This window comes from Ursus americanus, chromosome 2, assembly GCF_024610735.1.
Source record: "Ursus americanus isolate L20-20 chromosome 2, mUrsAme1.1.p, whole genome shotgun sequence".
Lineage (NCBI taxonomy): Eukaryota > Metazoa > Chordata > Mammalia > Carnivora > Ursidae > Ursus > Ursus americanus.
In genome coordinates this window covers 86058329-86079822 of record NC_142128.1, presented here as the reverse complement: position 1 = coordinate 86079822, position 21494 = coordinate 86058329, and the positions used below count along the sequence as shown (strand labels likewise).

The window sequence follows — 21494 nt, the reverse complement described above, 5'->3', positions numbered from 1 at the left end:
TAGATAGTTATAATTCCGTTCTAGCATTTAAAAGAATCATCTTGCAATTTTGAATTTAGCTTAGCACTGTTTTAGACAGAAACATTAGTAAGGTAACAATATCTTATGTTAACAATAGATGTCTGCATACTCCAAGCAGGAGGTTGGATTCCATTCAACTCGGTTTTTTTCTCTATTCTCCTTCTTCCAAAAGCTGCATGCACATTACCATGCCAAAACCACAATACCTGCTTCTGAACATATTATGGGCTAGACTTTACCTATGACTTTAATTACTCACGGGCATGAGTTGACTTTTTCAAATCCTGGTTAAATTTGATTTAATACATGACCTATCTAAAAGTGAGTTAATCCCACTCAACCACCAAAATTATGATATAACGAGTAATAAATTTATTTATACCAAGACAATACTAGAGTCCTGAACTGAAGTTATCCATTTAAAAAAAAAAAGAAAAAAGAAAAAAAAAAGTTCCCACAACATTCCCAAGTCTCCTTTAGGTCACAAGTGAACTATTAAGCAAAACACAGAAACGATAGAGGAAACTTTTTTAAGTGGGTGTTAGCAGATGTTAGCCAAGCAAATACTTCAGAATAATAAAATTAAATTAAGGGGTGCTCTACTAATGTTTTCACCAGACAACTCATACAGACCCAAGACAGTTCCTGGCCAACCGTAATGGCAACAGAACTTCAGATATATTGGAAAATGTTGGTGCTTTGAAAAGGGCCAAAAGCCAAATATGCATTTGGCCAAAACAGTTGTAAAGCTACCATTTACAGATGATAACTAGAAACCAGGAACCAGGCTAAGCTTGTAGCTGTAAGCACATATAGTCTTTCATTCAATCCCCACAACAACCTACTGATTATATTATTATTATCCTTCCCATTTTACAGATGAGAAAACAGATTTAAAAATTAACATCTAAGCCTATTGTCCTCATGATATTACTCGGCAGTACAGGGACACAAATTCAAAGCCCATGCTTTTAATCACAACATGCCACTTCTGGGTGCTTCACTGTGGTTAATCTTTTCTAGGATATAATTAAGTGCAGATGTAATGAATGCTTGAGCCATTAGACTCCAAGTAATCATCTGTTTGTGGAAACATCTGTCTTACTTGGCAAATATCCGAGGTTTAGATAAAATTTCATAGTTTGGTCTAGAGAATGAGAACTTTCAGAATTATGAAACTTTGATGATCAAAAAGGACCACCTACTAAGAGTCTCTGTCTTCTATAATGGACAGAACTCCCCCTAAGAAACCTAGGGGTTCACAAGATGTTCCTCTCCTCATGATCATGACTTAGTCTTCTATGTCTTCCAGGAGACAATCCACCCTTCCTTTGCCTTTTGAAAACACTTTTTTCTATGCTTGAAAAGAATGGAAGCATCTACAGTCTTTTTTATAAGAAAGGAAAATATTAAACAATTGGAAAGCTGAATTTCTTAGGATTGAATACATTTGGATGCCAATTATTGTAAATGCTCATTTGCTGAATGTGTTACCCCATCAATAAAGACTGGGATTAAATCCTCAGTTAGAAAGTAACTATGAGATTGGTTAAATAAGTTAAAAAAATTAAATGCTGGTTGCTTCTCTATAGATTTTTCAATGTTCCTCTTAATATATAGCACCAGGATTGGATACACTACTTCAAAAGCATTTAGAGAGCAAGAGTGTAACAGGGCTAATTCCTTTCTTGTTGTCCATACTGTAAGTTTCTATTACTGACTCTAAGGTTAATTAGCATTATTATGAAATTGAATGACTGCATCTATGTAATTGCAGAAAGCCATTGATATCTCCAGTATTTCAATGTGTGGTGTCTTTAAGCCACTCTTCTCCAACCCTATTCTTATGTAGTGTTTCACATCAGATTAACTTGTCATTTTAACTTCTTAAGTCTTTTAGAAATCTATGGTCAACTAATCCTTTAGAAATTCCTACAATTTTTGTTAACATCTCCAATTCTCACTGAAGTTATTAATACAAGTATTGAAGGGGACAGAATCAAGTTGGGACCCATTTACATCTAATGTGACTTCGCTTTTCAGGAGTGCCAAAGTAATATGTCAACTTTCTGTCGATTCCTGTACAGTAGCCAATCACTTCCTTTCAAGTTGATAATAATCAGTATTAGATCAGAAGTTCATTTCATCATCTATTCTCCCTTCAGACTGATGAACTGTTATCTGGACAAGTCAAGGTCATATTAGTAAAACATTTTCAGGTACTTTAAGTATCTTACTCTATTCCATTTGTGATTTGTATCAAGAAGATTGTTTCATATTCTCCATCCAATTTGGTAGCATTTAATAAATCCTTACAATGACTATCCTTCTGTTTCTTTCCTTTCACATTAACTCAGATGTCTTCCAGCTTGTTGTCCTGCTCTCTGATGATTTTCTGTGTAGGTGTGTACCCTAATTGCAATCCCTGTTAACATACATTTTGTTACCATATTCATATCGTAGGTTTATAGACTTATGTTTTCCTAGGTGTTGACTCTTTGTTTGTTTCTGTTTTTGCTTTGTATATGATGGGATCCTTAATTTCTTTCATGAACTCTGGTTTTGAATCATTCTTGACTACATTAGTAAGTCTCTAAGCCAGTTTTTAGAGTCTGGGCCAATGTTCCTCTGAGTAATGACATACAGACCACTTGCACCAGAGAAGTTATTTCAAGAGATCTGGACCTGGGCCCAGGAAGCCGCATTTTTAACATGTAATACATATGACTTTTATGAACACTGAAGTTTGGGAGCCCCAACACTAATGTTTGGTTCTTCCCAGCTCTAGAGACATACACTCTGTTCTTCAATATACACTCTTCATTCAATATTTTAATCCAGTCTAGAGAACAAAAACACCCTTCTTTTTGATAACACCTGAGAGAGTAAAAGTGGGAGATATTTTACATCTAATACTTCAAAACCTCAAAAGCACTCTTCAAGTCAGATACTCAGAGAAATTAAATGGTTGGCTCGAGGTTACACAGATCATGGTTAGCATAGAATTTAAACCACAATTGGTCTGACTCTGGTGCCTGAGATGATTGCAGCATATGATGCTATCCCACTTAACTGTTTCCTTTTAGCCAACAATGGAGACTAGATAAGGACTGAAATTATTGTAAGGGAAAAGATAAATAGCCTGTAAAATGAGGAGAAAAGGACCCTCAGGGTAGGAAAATGAGGAAAGGAGAGCAAACCCACCCACAGCACACTCTTAAATGGAAGTGGAGATCTCAGTATGAGCTGGAGACAGCTGCCAAAGAGCACTAGTGTGAGGGAGGAGGCCTTATGAGAAACAAGGTAAATTCAAGGCAACTTAAGGAGAGCAGGGTCAATTTCAATCAAGCCAATTTCAAGATAGTTATAATGAGATATTGGTCTTTAAGTTAATTACTAAATGAAAAAGTAAAAGTCCTAAAGAACATGGTTTGTGTATATGACATCCATAAATTAGGTGTACGTATTTGGGGAAAGTGGGAAAATAAATTGTTTTATTAAAACATTTAGGGAACTGACGATCTGAATCTTTTAACTAGTTGATTTATTTATTTTTTTAAGATTTTATTTATTTGAGAGAGAGAGTGCACAGAGGGACAGTGAGAGAGAGAAGCAGACCCCCCACTGAGCAGGGAGCTGGTCTCAATTCCAGGACTCTGAGATCACGACCTGAGCCCGAGGCAGATCCTTAACCATCTGAGCCACCCAGGGGGCCCCAACTAGTTGATTTAAATAAAATAAAATACGTAAAGAAGTAGATTAGAAGAATTCAATGTCCAATTTAAATTTTTTCATTCACATACTATTCACTTTTTTCATTTGTTAATATTTATTGATTGCCTACTGATAATGTAACTGGAATCAAGCTAGATGCTGGAGCATCCTTCTAGGTTAAATTGCTCAGTAAATGTAGAGTAAATATGTGAATAAATGAACGAAGAATAAATGAAGTGAATGAATAAATTATTTAACAATCACAAGGATTAGAGAAAATGAGGAAGGTATCACATGGAAATCTTGGATAGCTCTCTGCAAATATATTTGGCTGAATTAGGAAAGTCCAAGCCTATAATTCTTGACCCTTTCTGATGAGATTCCAGAGATCTGAAGTCTCACATTCAAGGTCAAATCATCTTTTAAGTTTATTATGAAGCTGTAATATTCATGAGATATTCCATGGCTACCCAGACTTTTTACTAAAGTACTTGAGAGAAGAACCTAAGTCAAGAAAGCTTCTACTTACAAAATCCCTCTTATAGCCAGCAAAAAAAAAAAAAAAAAAAAAAAAAATCACAGAAAATGCTAAGGAGCAATCCTGCAACTCTGCCTTTACAACAAGTTATCTGTACAAAGTTATTAGTTAACAGAATTCAAATAATTAAAAACTTAAGGGTAGTATGTTTATTTATGAGCTTAGCATATCCTATTTGACAACCTGAACATCTTAACAGATACCTTGAAAAACTGATATCTTAATATGAGCAATTATAACTACAATAATGTAAAAAAAAAAACAAATATTTTTCTCATACAAACAAAAATAAACACTTGTTTCTTTTACACTGTAATTCAATAAAAATGAGCCATCATGTTCAAAAAAAGCCTTAGAAATGTTCTTTTGTTAAGACAGGGGAATGACATTACCATGCACGTGTAGCTGAAGGTGCTGCTGTGTTTCTCCAGCTGCATTGGTCGCCACACATGTGTATCTGCCAGCATCTTCCATCAGGGCTTTGGCAATTTGTAAAACTCGACCAGAAGACTGTATCTAATTGGGAGCAGAAAGCATGGCAGCACTTTGTACTTTACACTGAACTTGAAAGCATTTGCTGAGATAGACAAACTCATTTAAATTTATGCTATTTAATTATATTTTTATGCCAATATCTTAATGATCTCCTGATAGATTAGAATCAGATCACTTCATCATACCAAAAAAAAAAAAGGCTGATTTGATTGAAAAACTTTTCTTATTCATTGGAAAACACAAAATAAAAGAACCTAAGGCCAGCCTGCTGGTACAGTCATAAAACTTCACTGAACAAAAGACTTTAGCACTGAACAATGAGGTATGTGATGAAAATTTAAGCTACTTAAAAAAATATGGTCACATTTATGTAACACTTCATAAATAGTTTTAAAACAACAATCTTTTTTGATTAAATGGTCATGGGGGCCAGAAAAACAATAAAAATTATAAAATATGAGTAATGGAAATGCAGATAAATTTCTTCCTGACTGTTTTTCCTCATTTCTCATTTCTCTCTTCTCCACCATTTTGGAACTAGTGATTCAGTGGTTACTCTTTGAAACTGATTATTCAGAGATTATCAGTAACTTCTAACACAACATCCAGCAGCTTATGTAGTAAGCTCACATTCTCTCTCACCATCTACAGCATTTGGCATTACTGACCACCTACTCCTGAATCACTCTACTCTCTGGCTGTTAAAGATACAAAAATGTCTTCAGTTCTCAATCTCTGACTTTCTTAGGAGATTACGGAATCTGCTTCCTCCTCCTGACCCATAAACATAAAGCTCAGCTTTCTGATCATTTCCATCCAAATTCACAGCTTCAGGGAAGAATCCTGTGCAGACTCCAAAATTTATAGTACTGGCCTCAATTTCTCTCCTGAGCGCCGACACTTGCTGTTCCAGCTAATCTGCTGGATGGGTTAGCGCATGAAATTTAACACATCCAAAACAAAGCTTATAACTGTTTCCTTGTATCTCCAGACCTACTTTTCATTGCATGTTTCCAATCTCGTTTAATGGTACTACTAGTCTCCAAGTCATCTTGATATCAGAGCCCACTCTGACTCTCCTATTAGTTATACTACTCTATGTTTTTCATATCCTCTACTTTTCCATTCTCACAACCACTGTGGGATTATAATAGCTTCTTAATTTATATTCCAGTGTCTCCAACCTCCCAAACTGTTAATCTATTTTATATGCAATTGCCAGAATAATTTGTCTAAAATGCAAATTTGATCCTTTTACCAATTTCCCTTCAAAGCTCACTCATAGCTCCCCACTTGGTCCAGAATGAAATCTGAACTCAGCATAGTCCTCCATGCTTACCACATTCTGACCCCAAATGATCTGCTCTCTATATACTCCCAAGTAAACCCCCACTTGACCTACTCTCCAGCCACAGTGTACTAAACTCATTAAGCACCACATTCATACATTAATATTCACTTCTACACTTCTGCACATGGCCTTTAAATGCCATAATTTTTTAAGACTCTGAACGAAGTCAGTTCTCTCTTCTATAAAGAGTCTCCCCTTAGATTAACTCATTCATGTGTATGGTTTCAAATATCATCTATGTGTCAGTATCTCCAGCCAGAACTCTCCTTTGAGCTCCAGGAACATATATTCCATGGTCTACCTGATCTCCACTTTCTTTAAAGTCAACTTAACCTCCAAAAGTCTAAAACTTAAATCCAGTGTTTTGCCCCTAAATGGGTTGTCCTCCAAAGTCTCCTGTCTCACTGGATGGCATCATAAGATACACATCTGTGTAGGTTAGATTCCCCAAGTTCTCCTTATTTCCTGTGCTCTCAACTTTCATATGCAATTTATCACTGAGTCCTAATGATTGAAACAATAATTCTCAAATATATCCATATATCCTCATCTTCATGGCTAGAATGTGAGTTTAAATTTCAATCTTTTCTCTTTCCTAGATGAATAAGACCTAATTGTTTTCCACACATTTACTCTTTATCTTTTTAAGTTTATTTTTGGAGGTAAAATTAGCATATATTATACTAGTTTCAAGTGTACAACATAACAATTCGATATTCATACACATTGCAAAGTGATAATCACAAGTCTAGTCTTCATACAAAGTTATAAATTTTTTTGTGATGAGAATTTTTAAAGATTTACTCTCCTGTTAACTTTCAAGTATGCAATATAATATTATTGAGTATAGTCACTATGCTGTAATTATATCCCCATGACTTACTTACTTAATATCTGGGATATTGTACCTCTTGACCACCTTCACCTGTTTTGCCCACCTCTCAACCCCCTTTTCCTCTGGCAATCACCAACCTGTTCAATGTGTATCTATGAGTTTTATTTCTTTTATTTTTTAGATTCCACATATAAGTGAAATCACATGGTATTTATCTTTCTCTGTCTGACTTATATCAATTAGCATAACACCCTTAAGGTCTATCCATTTTGTCACAAATGGCAAGACTTCATTCTTTTTTTATGATTGAATAGTATTCCACTGTGTGTGTGTGTGTGTGTGTGTGTGTGTGTGTGTGTGTGTGTGTGTTATCATATCTTCTTTACCCTTTCATCTACTGATGAACACTTTGGTTGTTTCCATGTCCTGACTATTATAAATAATGCTGCAATGAGCATGTGGGTGCATATATCTTTTTGAGTTAGGGTTTTTGTATTCTTGGGATAAATATCCAGAAATGGAATTGCTGAGTCATATGGTGGCTCTGATTTTTATTTTTTGAAGACTCTCCATACTGTTTTCCATAGTGGCTGCACTAGTGTACATTCCCACCAACAACGCACAAGGGTTCCCTTTTCTCCACAACCTCACCAACATTTGTTATTTCTTGTCTTTTTGATAATAGCCTTCAAACAGGTGTGATGTGATACCTCATGGTTTTGATATGCATTTCTCTAATAATTATTGATGTTAAACATTTTTCCATGTGCCTGTTGGACATCTATATGTCTTTGTAAAATGTCTAGTTATATCTTGTGCCCATTTTTAAATCAGATTGCTTGGTTTTTTTTGTTTTCTTTTGCTATTGAGTTGAGCTCTTCATATACTTTGGATATTAACCCCTTATCAGATATATGACTTAAAATTTTCCCCTTATTTAATAGGCTGCCTTTTTATTTTGTTGGTGGTTTCCTTTCCTGTACAGAAGCTTTTTGGATTGATGTAGTCCCACTTGTTTATTTTTCCTTTGTTGCCTTTGATTTGGGAGTCAGATCTAAAAATTCAATGCCAAGACTGTTGTCAGGAAGCTTACTACCTATGTTTTCTTCCAGGAGTTTTGTGGTTTCAGGTTCTACATTCAAGTCTTTAATTCATTTTGAGCTGATTTTTGTGTATGGCTTAAGATAGCATTCTGGTTTCATTCTTTTGCATGTGACTGTCCAATATTTCCAACATCATTTATTGAAGAGAACATCCTTTCCCCATTGTATATTCTTGCCTTCTTTGTCATAAATTAACCAGCCATATATGTGTCAGTTTATTTCCGGGCTCTCTGTTCTGTTCCATTGATCTATATGTCTGTTTTTATGCCAATTCCAAACTGTTTTTGATTACTACAGCTTTGTAGTATAGTTTGAAAACAGTATGATGCTTCCAGATTTGTTTTTCTTTCTTAAGATTGCTTCGGCTACTTGGGGTCTTTTGTGGTTCCATACAAATTTTAGGATTGTTTGTTCTATTTCTGTGGAAAATGCCATTGGAATTTTGATAGGAATTGTATTGAATCTATAGATTGCTTTGGGTAATAGGAACATTAAAACAAGATTAATTCTTCCAATCCATGGACATGGGATACCTTTCCATTTATTTGTGTTTTCTTCAATTTCTTTCATCACTGTCTTATATTTTCTAGTGCATAGGACTTTCACTTCCTTTCACCTCCTTGATTGAATTTCTTTTTATTCTTTTTTATGCAATTTTAAATGGGACTATTTTCTTAATCTCTCTTTCTGATAGTTTGTTAGTGTATAGAAATGAAACCAATTTTTGTATATTGATTTTGTAACCTGCAACTTTACTGACTTCATTTATTAGTTCTAACACTTTTTGGTGAAGTCTATGGGATTTTTTTAATATATAAAATCAGGGGTGCCTGGGTGGCTCAGTCGTTAAGCGTCTGCCTTCAGCTCAGGGCGTGATCCCAGGGTTCTGGGATCGAGCCCCACATCGGGCTCCTCCACTGAGAGCCTGTTTCTTCCTCTCCCACTCCCCCTGCTTGTGTTCCCTCTCTCGCTGGCTGTCTCTCTCTCTGTCAAATAAATAAATAAAATCTTTAATATATTATATTATATTATATATATACATATATATATAATCATATTGTCTGCAAATAGTGACAGTATTACTTCTTCCTTTTCAATTTGTATGTTTTATTTCTTTTTCTTGCCTAATTGCTCTTGATAGGACTTCCAATACTATGTTCAAAAAAAGCGATGAAAGTGGGAATACTTGTCTTTCTCTTGATCTTAGCGAAAAAACTTTCAGCTTTTCACCACTGCATATGATGTTAGCTGTGGGCTTGTCATATACGGCCTTAATTATGTTGAGGTATGTTTCCTCTATACCCACTTTGTTGAGGGTTTTTACCATAAATGTATGTTGACTTTTGTCAAATGCTTTTTCTATTGAGACGATCATATAATTTTTATCCTTCATTTCATTAATGTGGTGTATTATGTTGGTTGATTTGTGAATGTTGAAACATACTTACATCCCTGGAGTAAATTCATCTTAATCATGGTGTATGATCATTTTAATGTTGATAGCAACTTAAGTTTGGATGCATTCTAAAACTCTGCATTTTTACTCCCCCACAATGTCTTATGTTTTTGATGTCACATTTTACATTCTTTTATTTTGTGTCTCCCTTAACTGTTAATGTGGTTATAATTTTACTACTTTTGATTTTTATCTTCATACTGGCTTTATAAGTAATTAACCCACTACCTTTACTATATATTTACCTTTACTAGTGACATTTTTACTTTCAAATGTTTTCTTGTTACTAGTTAGTGCCTTTTTTTTTCAGCTTAAAGAAGTCCCTTTAACATTTCTTGTTGGGACAGTTTAGTGATGAGGAATTCTTTTACCTTTTGCTTGTCTAAAAATATCTTTATTCTCTTTCAATTCTGAATAATAACCTTGCCGGGTAGTGTATTCTTGGTTGGAAGTTTTTTTTTTTTTTTTTCCTTTCAGCATTTCAAATATATCATGCCACTCTCTTCTGGCTTTCAAGATTTCTGCTGAAAAATCAGCTGATAGTCTTATGGGGGCGGGGTTCGCTTGCACCTAACAAATGGCTTTTCTCTTGCTACCTTTAAGATTTTCTTCTTATCTTTAACTTTTTACATTTTAATTATAAAGTCTCTTCCTGTGGATCTCTCTGGGTTCATCTTATTTATGCTTCTTGGACCTGGATGTTTGTTTCCTTCCCCAGTTTAGAGAGGTTTTCAGCCATTATTTCTTGAAATGTGTTTTCTGCCCCTTTCTCTGTCTCTTCCCCTTCTGGAATCCATATAATGTGAATGCTATTCCACTTCGTGTTGCCCCTTAGATCCCTTAAGCTATCTTCATTTTTTAAAAATTATTTTTTCTTTTTGCTGCTCTGTTTGGGTGAGTCCCACTGCTGTTTTCCAAGTCACTGATCTGTCCTTCTGCTTCATCTAATCAGCTGTTGAACCTCCTAGTACAATTAATTATTGCATTCTTCAGCTCTGTGACTTCTGTTTGGTACTTTCTTATATTTTCTATCTTTTGTTGCAGTTCTCGCTGTGTTCATCCATTCTTTTCCTGAGTTCAGTGAGCATCTTTATGGCCATTACTTTGAACTCTTTATCAGGTATATTACTTATTTCCATTTCATGAAGGTCGTTTTCTGAGGTTTTTGTTCTGTTCTTCCATTTGAAACATACTTCTGTTTCCTCATTTTGCTTGAGTCTCTGTGTTCATTTCTATGTATTAGGCAAAATAGCTATCTTCCCGGTCTTAAAAGAGTAGCCTTGTGTAGATTAACCTCATTGTTCAAACCTCCCCTAGCTCTTGGTTGTCTCTCAGACCTTGTGACTGCCTAAGTAGCCTGATTTATTCTTGATAAGTCCCAGTTATTAAGGGTGTTCCAAGACCTAGCAGTGTTCCAAAGAGAGGAATCTCAGTCAGCACCTGGTTTCAGGCTGACTAGAAGCCAGATCCTTAGGCAGCAGCTTTTAAAGTACACAGCTATATACAGTCCTACAGGACTGCAATTGTAAACCCTGCTGGCCTTCAGACCAGGGGATCTGGAGGTGTCCCTTGGGTGACAGTTGCAAAAATCAGGGCTTCAGGTGTGTGTGTATATGCTCCTTGCTGGGAGGTACCAGTGAGCTACAGCAAGGCCACGAGAGAACACAAAGGTGGTGTCTCCCTGGCTATGGTCCCTGAGAGTGCCTTCATAGCCTCTACATATGTGACAGACCTGAAGCCTGTCCCTCAGGCTGAAGCTCCAGGACCAGTGGGTGGGCCTTTTTTACCAGCAGACTAGGAGTGTATTCCAGTTACTGTGTGTACCACTTGGGTGTGGTAGCCTGCCAAAAACAGCTTTTCTGATTATTGTTACAGTCCCACATGGCCCCGGAATACAAGCCCCTCTGGCCACTGGGTCCAGGCAGTCAAGGGGTGTCCCTTGTGTGGACTGCGCTTGCCTGTTAGCTCTACTGAGGCAGTGGGAAAGTACTTGGGGTGGGGGCATGCCTGCAGCTTTAGCAAGGCAGGTGAAGAATGCTGGGGGGTAGAGCATCTTCCCTCCCCATCTCCATTTTAGCAAGGCAGTGGGAGATTGCTGTGACTGTGCATATCTGCTTTTACCAGTAAGGTGGAGGGAGAGTGTAAAACTGGTGCCTGACAGCACCTCTGTCCCTGGAGAAAGTCTCTACTGGTCCCTGTCCCTCTGGCAGATGCTTTAAAATTAGCAAATGAATCTCCTTCACATATAGTCTAGTCTAGGCACTTTTCAAATCTTTGCACTAGGCCCCAGGGCCAGTAAGTCTGCATGTGAGTCATTTAAAAGAAGTATCTCAGACTCCTATAGTCCTTTGGGTCTCTTGGATGTAAGCTCCATTGGTTTCCAAAGCTGGATATTGTATGTCTTGTCTCTCCAGTACAGGTCCCAAGGGTTGGAATGCCTGATGTAGGGCACCAACCCCATGCTCCTCAGGGAGAAGCTGCAGACTCATGAGATCCCTCCCTATTATGAGTTGGTATGGTATAGTTTTTGGCAAGATTGGGTATTTGCCTCTCCTGTCCATCTTGATGTTGCCCTTTTATCCTTTGTTGTGGAGGAGCTGTTCAGCTAGCTTTCAAATCATTTTCAGAGGGAATTGTGCTGTATGTGGCAGTAGATTTGGTGTGTCTGTGGGATGGTGAGTTCAGGATCTTCCTACATGACTGTCTTGGACCACCCCTGCCCACATATCTACTTTAAACTCCTTCAATTCATTATCTAATAGGGGCAAGTAATTATTAAAAATGTAAATCAGATTCTGTCACTACTCTCTTGATACTCTTCAAAGATCTCCCATTGCTTTAAAGTAAAAATAAAATTATTACTATTACTTAAATGCCTTCTACTCCCTGGTCTCTTCTAATACCACCTCACCTTGCTCTGTGTTCTTCAGTCCACTGTCTTACTATCAGGTCCTCAGGAGGTGTCATGATCCTCTACTTTAAGTTGTTTGCCCATACACATCTCTGAAATACTCTACATGGTTCTCTTCCATTAATTCACTCATTTAACTCCTATGTATTCTTCAGATCTCTATTCAAAGGCTTTCTCCATGAATTACCTAATGCCTAAAGCCTTTCCACATTATCTGTTCTTATACTTCTCCATATTTTCTCTTAAAGTTACTCATTACAATTAATAATTAAACTTTTATATGATTATGTGATAAATGTCTATCTCCCTGCAGTATGTTTTAAGGCTTCATAATGAATCTCTCACTAGCATAAATGTATACGATTAGTTCCATTGGATTTGGAATAGGAATAATAAATGAGCAGATACCCATCATTTGTACTGGGAAAAGAACTCAAAACATCCTTCATTACTGAAAACTTACTACAAGCAAAGTTCAAGCCCACATTAGTCAACTAACTTGATCCTAGTAGCAAAATCTATTAATTCAGATTTTTAAAAGAATCATTGAGATTATCTAAGTTTGAAATCAATCAATCTATCTATCCAGAAATATATGAGGTATATTTATATGCCAGGGATTAGACTCAGTTGAAGGATACAGAAGTAAATTTATTCAGACTGAGTCTCTGCCCTCCTGAAGCTTATAAACTAGTTAAAGTATTTTTTTCAAGACTTATTTCACTTAGGTTTATGTAGATATGATTTTATCTTAATCTTAGTCTATGGTATACTGGGGATACTCTGAGTCAGTAATGAACACCGTTCATTCATCCACAAGACACCAGTTTTTCAATAAGGTAAAACAGGCATAAATTGAAATAATAAAAACACCAACCACAACGTTAAAATCATTATCATCATTAATGTTATTGGTCTTTAATTAATTCAATTTTTCAAGTCAAAATATTAAGTTAAATTCTAAAAAACTCTAAGGAAAATACATACTGTTTCAATAAATTTTCTGTAAATTCTATCCAGCAGGAAAATCTACAATTCGGAAAAAGAATGTGATAGCTCTGGGAAGATCGATGGAGATTTCACATTTGGGGCTCAGCAATATTTATACTTACTTTAAGATTTCCTTGGGCAGTGTTTACAGGCTGGCCATCTTTTAACCATGTAATAGACGGATTTGGAATGCCATTGGCGATGCACTGCAAGGTGACAGGCTTGTATTTCACTACGGCTCTCTCAGAAAGGCCCGAAGATTTGATTGTTGGAGGAACTAGATTTAAGGAAGGAAGGAAGGAAGGAAGGAAGGAAAGAAGGAAAGGAAGGAAAGCAGGAAGGGATGGAAGGACAGAATGAGGGAGGGAGGGAGGGAACACAAACCATAATCAGTGGGTCCAGTACTTACTCCTATTTTAAGAAACAATGAAATAATTTTATCCCATACATTTAACTTATAGTTTTCAGCAATTTTAGATGACTTATTTCTGAAGTATGGATCTCTAATTCTCCAAAGAATAAGATGTGTTTATAGCAACTGCAATCCACATGTATGTTTGGCTTATAAATTTTGGTATGTTTTCCCAATTTATTATGATCCTCCTTTTCTCTAGAACTACCTCATTAAATCAGGGTGGGTTTCCTCTACCTGTATTTATACTGCATGACTCTGACCCCAGCAAGGCTGAATGAATACAGAATGGGAACTTGATTTAACCTGGCCTGCCAGATTCCCTCCCTCAGGAATTGGAACTGAGACTGAGAAACAGGGTCAGCTATATTTCTTCACAGGATTGAAAAAGCAGGGGGAAAAAAGTCTGCATGGACAGAGCGAAAAAGTTGACGTGCATAGAAACCTCCGTTAGAGCTTCTAAATGGCTCCCCTGCTTCTCACTGCAGTCCCTCCTTTCCCAAGGTTGGCAGGAAAGTGAGACACACAATACCATGGCCGAGGTTTGTCTCTGTCATTACACTAGTAGTTCCGACTCTTCTGTGCTAGTTCTGTGAATGCCCCTATCTACCCTGGATCCTACATAACATCCTTAGCCTCCATTTCTGGAAATGACTTTATTCACACTCCCTCTTGTTCTGGCTGAACCCTGGAGAGCTGACACAACCCCTTTACTTGGAATTTGCTGCCTGCCTATTCTATCTTATTTGGTCTTGTTCCTCAGACCCTGGCATTCTATGTAGCATACACTTCCTAACATGTGAAATGTTTATATTAATTTACATAAGTCTCTTGGTTAAGTCTCTGTGTTAGTAAAGTGCCTTCAGATTAATCTGCCATTTTTAATTCAAATTCACATCCTTTATATTACTTTCCACAACTCAAGATTTATCCAGATTACTGAGCTACCACCTGACTTAAATAATGACACAATGCATAAATTAATTTTAAATGTAATGCTCATGTCCCTTCTTCAGCATACCATGAACAGTAACTTCAAATTCCTTCTTGTAGTCACCAGCAATGTTTGTCGCCACACAACGATAAAGACCTGTATCTGACACTTGAGCCTGTGCGATAACCAATTTGCGTCCATTTAGTAAAATCTTGAATCCATCCCTTTCATCAATTAGCTGGCCATCCTTTAGCCACCTATAGAAACAAGGCAAAAAGAAGTCTGGCGATGTATTTTAAATAACTTAGTTCCCAAAAGATACGTGTGGGGCGTATATCTTAGAAGAACTAGATTTATCTATATATTAAATGTTTCTACACATACATAGATATGTAAATTCTCAATTACGTATTTGCCTAATTCCCTATTTGCCCACTCTGTAAAATGAACTACAATGGGGAAAAGAAAAAGTAAACCTGGCCCAACACAGAAGTTGGCAAAGTGTTGGAACCCCAGTAGTTACGTGTTTTCTCCATCCTTCTATTTACATTGAGGAAACAAAGAGGTAAGTGCCCCTAAATAGTATTTACTTCAAATGTTTAAATAATATTATCCAGCAAGTGAATACATTCCTAAAATACCTGTAAAATAAAACTCTGAAATCATATATCATTATTTTTTCATTTCTTATGAGTTATCATTTTCCATTCTATTTTGTAATCATATGTGAACATATGATTGACTAACTGTTCCTTTGCATATCCTGCACCTTGGAAATGAAGGTAAGTATTCACAAAATGCTTTGTGAATGAAGGAATGAGAAAAAAGAATTGGTAAACATATATGCATGGTAACTTCTTCTATTTCCCTAATATGTGCAGTACATTTCTTTTTACTTATTCATTAAACATTTCAGTGCCTCAAGAAGATCTGACAGATACTGCTTACTAGTCTGTCTCTATGAACTGAAAATGTAATTTCTAGGAGCATACATGAAATTCCTCTAATTGAACAGATTTAGGGGTCGTGTGATTATTAAGCAAAAGTTGCCTTCGATATAGAGTATGTCTTTTAAAAGAGGAACATAAAGAATATAATTTTATATGGCCACCTTTTAATGACACAGAAACTTTTTCAAGATAGCCCTAAAACACTCAAATAAAGAAGTGGGAGGTATTTAGAAGACATACCAAAACCCTTACATGATAGTTGGTGTGGGAGAGCCTGTCACTTGACAATCTAGCTCCAGTAAGTTATTAACCATCACAATGAAGTAAGATGTTTCATCTCCTCCTTCTATAGCTGGTGGCACTAGAAAACAACAGAGATGTAACATACGAAGAAATGTACACCAGAAAAAATACACCACCATTTTAAGCAATACTAAGTTGCAGTTCAGAAAGCTGACAAGTATCATAGGAATTTGGTACATGAAGGGGATTTGAAATGTAAAATATATTTTATCATACACACTTGCTAGGATCAATGAAGGTATTTTTGATATGCTGTGGATTTTTCTCAATTAATCGAGCACTCTGGTGCTGCTGATGCCACCTGAATATAAAGTTGGTTCATAGTTTATGCTGCTTATTTTCGTAATAATAAGAGAAGTGAACCTCAGAAATTGGACCTCTGTGCAAAAAGCCTTTAATTTATAGAGAAACAGAGACTAAAAACATTGCAAGATGACTTCCCAAGGCCCAGAGACTGTTTCCTGCACTAGACATAGCATAGTGCTCATGACAGAGGACCATGGTATCACTCACTGCGATCAGATACTGTCACAGATGTAAAATACATCAATGCACCTACAAATACAAAGCATACCTATCAAAATCAGTGGAAGATTTATGTGGGTTCTTAGATCTTGGGACTCTGGTAATAAATCCACCACTTAGTAATGTGCAGTCCGGAGCTGAACAGATAACTGAAACTTCTCTAAGATTGTTTCATTGTTGTACAACCAAAAAAGCATTTAATAAAATGGTCAGGTTTTGCTATGGATCTGGAATCCAGATAGTGGCATCCTTATTTACCTAGGACATCAACTTCATATTTGATTTCCTTTTCTCCTGCCACACTGGTAGCCACACATACATACTGTCCCTGATCAACTTCCAGGGCACTCAAGATTTCCAGTTTCTTCCCACCAGCTTCGGTACGGATGTTGTCACTGGCTTTCACAGGTACACCGTCTTTTAACCAGGTGAGAACTGGAGGAGGGTTGCCAGTAGCTTTACACTCTAGTGTCAGCGAATGAGCAATAACCACTTGCTTATTCAGAGGTACGGCCAAGTCACCTTCTATCATTGGAGGAACTAGGTAGAAAAAAGTAATATTTCAGGCATCTTTGAAATCCTAATGAAATAAAGGGGATTTTGTTTTCACGTAGACCATAGAAACTACATACATGTCTGTCTCCTTCTAAGCTATTAAGGAAAGAATTTTTTGGGTTAGCTGATCTGCAACTATCCTAAATATTGTGGGATACTTTGTTCTGTGTCTGGCTTACAAAGGGTAAATGATAGAAAATGATCTTAGTCCTAACAACTACTTTACCTTCTCCATAAAAACCAAATGGTCTAGATGCCCCATGTGCCATGGGCAAATGGTTGGGCAAATGAAAGGACCACTTCTTGCTAACTGTAGCTTTTAAAAATATTTTTTTCTAAATCATGGGACAATTCTGCCAATTCCTATCCACCCATTTTGAAAATAATCAAACCCACCAGGAATTTATTAGTGAATGAATCAGACGTAGGCATATTAAAAAGCATAGACAGAAAGGTATGTGATTAAAGCACGTATTTTTTCCTTACCATAGACGTCCACGTGGAATGATTTTTCAGCAGTTCCAGCAACATTGGTTGCATGACACGTATATGTTGCTGAATCAGAAACCTGTGCTCGAGGGATATGAAGAAATTGTCCTTTATCAATATAAAGTGCTTGTGAGTTGGCTATGACTGGTTGGCCATCCTTATACCAAGTAATAGCAGGCATCGGCAGTCCCCGTGTTTCACATTCCAGTTTAATTATGCTGTTGATCAATGCTGATATTTCTGTGGTGACGTTCCCTCCTTTAATAGTAGGTGGAACTAGAAAGGATTTCAGAACAGAAACAAGTTTTCTAAGCTTTAGCGTCTGCATCAAATTCTTAAATGCTGTAGATGTTTAAATAATGCATTTAAAGTATTTAGGAATTAAAGACAATTAGGAAGTCTATGATTTATCTACTGATAATAAATTGCCTATCTTTTCGATCTTTATCGCCCTCCTTTTGGGTTTCGGATTTCAGTAAAAGCAAAAAGTCACAGTTTCAGTTTCAGGGGTTCATTTGAGTCCAATAGATCATATTACAGTAACTAAGAAAGTTATGTTTAACAAACAAAGCAAAACAAAATAAAACCCCACTTAAAGTAGATAGAATACACTTGACATCAGGCCAAGGGAACTAAAAATGTCAGATGTGGTATGACCGCATGCCCTCTCCCCGCAAATACTAAAGGTCGAAGTGTCTTCAGAACCAGCTACTGGAAATAGCTGTGGAAGCTTGAACTTTTGCTTCTTAATGGTTTTTGTTTTGTTGTTGTTGGGCTTGGGTTGTTTGTTTGTTTGTTTGTTTGTTTGTTTGTTTTAGCTGCCAAGAGTTCATTCACTCAACTTTACTCATCTAATTGGCTACATGTGTATCTTCCATAATTCAGCAACCACATTCCTGGCCTCTCACACCACATGAGAACTCTGCTGTTGGAAAAACAACTCAAGTGGCTCGATTCCTGCTCATCTTTTGACTGTGGTCATTCCAGGATTGTGCTATAATTGCAACAAGTTAAAACAAATCAAATGGCATGTGCCTGAATTGGGAGTGCCTTAATATTAGTTTATTAAACTTTCATTTTAGAATAGGATATATTATAGAATATTTCTCTTATGGCTGGACTAGGGTTATTTGTTTAAGGAGGAAGATCACAGAGGTAAAATAACCTTCTCATCAGATCCTATCAAAGGTACAAATTATCAGCATGACTTATCATAATGATGTTCACCTCGATACTCTGGTGGCAGTAGCTTTTGCTAGGTTTCTCCACTGTAAAGTTGCTCTCCTTTCCCCCTTTTCTGGGAAAGGAATCACTCTTTCCAGCCCATACATATGGGGTGGGGAGTTATGTTCTACTTCTTAAGAGAAGAATACCTACATAATTTATTTGGAATTATTCTCTATCATTTTGTTTCTCCTCCCCAATTTATTCACTTATTCAAAAATTTATTTATATCAGTATGAACTCATTGAAACTTATTTTATACTTTGGGTTATAATCTAATATTACATTATTTAATTTATTGTTCAAATTGTTCCAGTTTTGACCACTGGAAGCTATTTCTTTGGTTCCTATGTTACTTTGATATATCCACGCCACTTTACTATTTTGATACTTTCTTACTTTTTGACCCTACTACATGCTACAGGCTCATCTTGTATATTCCCTGTCCCAACCCTAGAATTTACCATTTCTCTAGGAAGCCCTGGCTCCTTTAGTGGAAAAGGATTTTAGAAAATAAGAGCTGGGTGCTAAATAGAGTACCTTAATATTTTCTAATACTCATTCTTAGAACTAGCTCACAGTGACAAACATTCACCTACCGTTTTTGATGACACAAAATTTACGGAAAGATCTACTATACTGTGAAGTAAATATGGTGGAGGAATAACTTTCTTATAAAGTGGTTAGACATACAGCTCAGGGAAACCAACTATGGTTCACAGGCCAGGCACAGAGATGCTGAACTAAGAACAGTTTTTACATTTTTAAAACGTTGGAAAAAAATCAAAATAATACTAATAATATCTTGTGACATGTAAAAATTATATGAAATTCCAACATCAGTGTCCATAAAATTTTATTGGGATATAGTCACACTCATTTGTTTACATATTGTCTATGGTCACTTCCTCCCTCTAATAACTGAGTTAGGTAATTACAAAAAATAGCAAATACATATTCTCATTGCTTCTCACTGCTTCTCAGCTCACCATAAATTTAAGTGACACAGTTATATCTCAATAGTACTTCAAGTTGCCATGCATATTACCATACCATGATATTTTATTTTATTTTTATTATCAGTGCATACTTCTCACGTCAAAGCAAGAAAAGAAAAGAAGACTTTAAAACGTCACATTGTTAAAGCACAACACAGTGTGGATTATTTTGTTGTAAATCAAATGGCAAAGCATAGTGGCTTTTTTTTTGGCAATAATTTTATAGCTGTTCCGAAAGATTACAATATACACTAACACCACTAGACCAAGCACTCGTCACATTACTTCCAATTCAAAACAACAGTTGGAAAAATTAGAAAATGTAAAATGGACTGACTCATAACAGAATTTCTTCACAAAAAAAAAAGTCAAAATGAGGCTACAATCAAAATAAGTTTCTCAGTGGTTCATGTGTTCGCCAAGCAAGAAAAGCCATTTACCAACAGTAATTTAATTAAAATCAGGGATGATTACAGTCAGTAGTCACAGAAATGTGTCCAGAGAAATCTTAAATCTTTGTTTAAGATTATGAGCCTTTCCATGAGAATAATTGCTTGAAGAGTAGGGAACACTGGAAGCAACATTGATAGTTAATCTTTTTTTAAAGGCAACTTTTCTGAATAAGTATTCTCGGCCCCTGACAAATTAACAAATGTTACTGATACTGCTTTTTGTTTGAGGAATCAATGCCAAGTTTAAAGAAACTGAACAGTTAGTCTCTTAGAATAGTCTGCATGGAACGACTACAGACAAAAGTATTTTCAAAGAAGTTAAAAAAAAAAACGAATTCGGGGCGCCTGGGTGGCACAGCGGTTGAGTGTCTGCCTTCGGCTCAGGGCGTGATCCCGGCGTTGTGGGATCGAGCCCCATATCAGGCTCCTCCGCTATGAGCCTGCTTCTTCCTCTCCCACTCCCCCTGCTTGTGTTCCCTCTCTCACTGGCTGTCTCTATCTCTGTCAAATAAATAAATAAAATCTTAAAAAAAAAAAAAACCGAATTCATTACAACCTGAATCTGCCGGTGATGGTTATTAAGGAGGGCACATATTGCATGGTGCGCTGGGTGTTATACGCAAATAATAAATCATGGAACATTACATCAAAAACTAAGGATATACTATATGGTGACTAACATAAGATAATAAAAAATTATTAATAAAAAAAGATACAGTGCAACTAATGGTGGTAAAAATATGTGTGGGGCAGGAAAAGGCTTAGACAAATTTACAAAGCTTATTAAAATGTAATGTTTTAAAAGTCTATATTCATTGCATTATTTATCAGAAAGCCCTTTGTGTAAAATATTCATCTGTTAATAATCAGAAGGGTCCATGGTATCTTTTATCTGCCCGTATGGACTTAAACATCATCAGATTCATGAATTTTTGTTACAAGTAGAAACTGAATATAAAGACCATAGAGCAGGTCAGTGCCTTAATGGTGGTAAAGTTATATTTTAATTTTTTGAGCTCAGGTCTGAAACTACTTTTTTCTGAATGAAAAGAATTGTCCTCAAATACTATTATTGAATATCACTGAATGATTTTGAAAATTAGTTTTGCTATAAACTTGATAATGTTTCTTAACAAATTCAACCTAAAGTTACGAGACCAAAAGAGCACTTAAATGCAAAACTTCTACTATAGTAGTCATTTTGTTTGAATCACAATTAATGTCAAGCTGCTTTATAA

General features: G+C 36.2%; 1 protein-coding gene across 3 annotated transcripts in view; it reads right to left on the bottom strand.

Annotated features, from left to right (window-relative positions):
• Positions 1-21494, bottom strand: part of HMCN1 (hemicentin 1) — a 467939-nt gene that overhangs the window by 177065 nt on the left and 269380 nt on the right. For all 3 annotated transcript variants that reach the window (XM_087858481.1, XM_045811326.2, XM_087858478.1), the window contains exons 31-36: positions 17580-17858; positions 16797-17078; positions 15963-16071; positions 14848-15017; positions 13537-13691; positions 4666-4789 (exon numbers count right to left, since the gene is read on the bottom strand). In XM_087858481.1, coding sequence (XP_087714607.1) covers positions 4666-4789; positions 13537-13691; positions 14848-15017; positions 15963-16071; positions 16797-17078; positions 17580-17858 — 1119 coding nt within the window. The remainder of the gene's footprint in view (positions 1-4665; positions 4790-13536; positions 13692-14847; positions 15018-15962; positions 16072-16796; positions 17079-17579; positions 17859-21494) is intronic.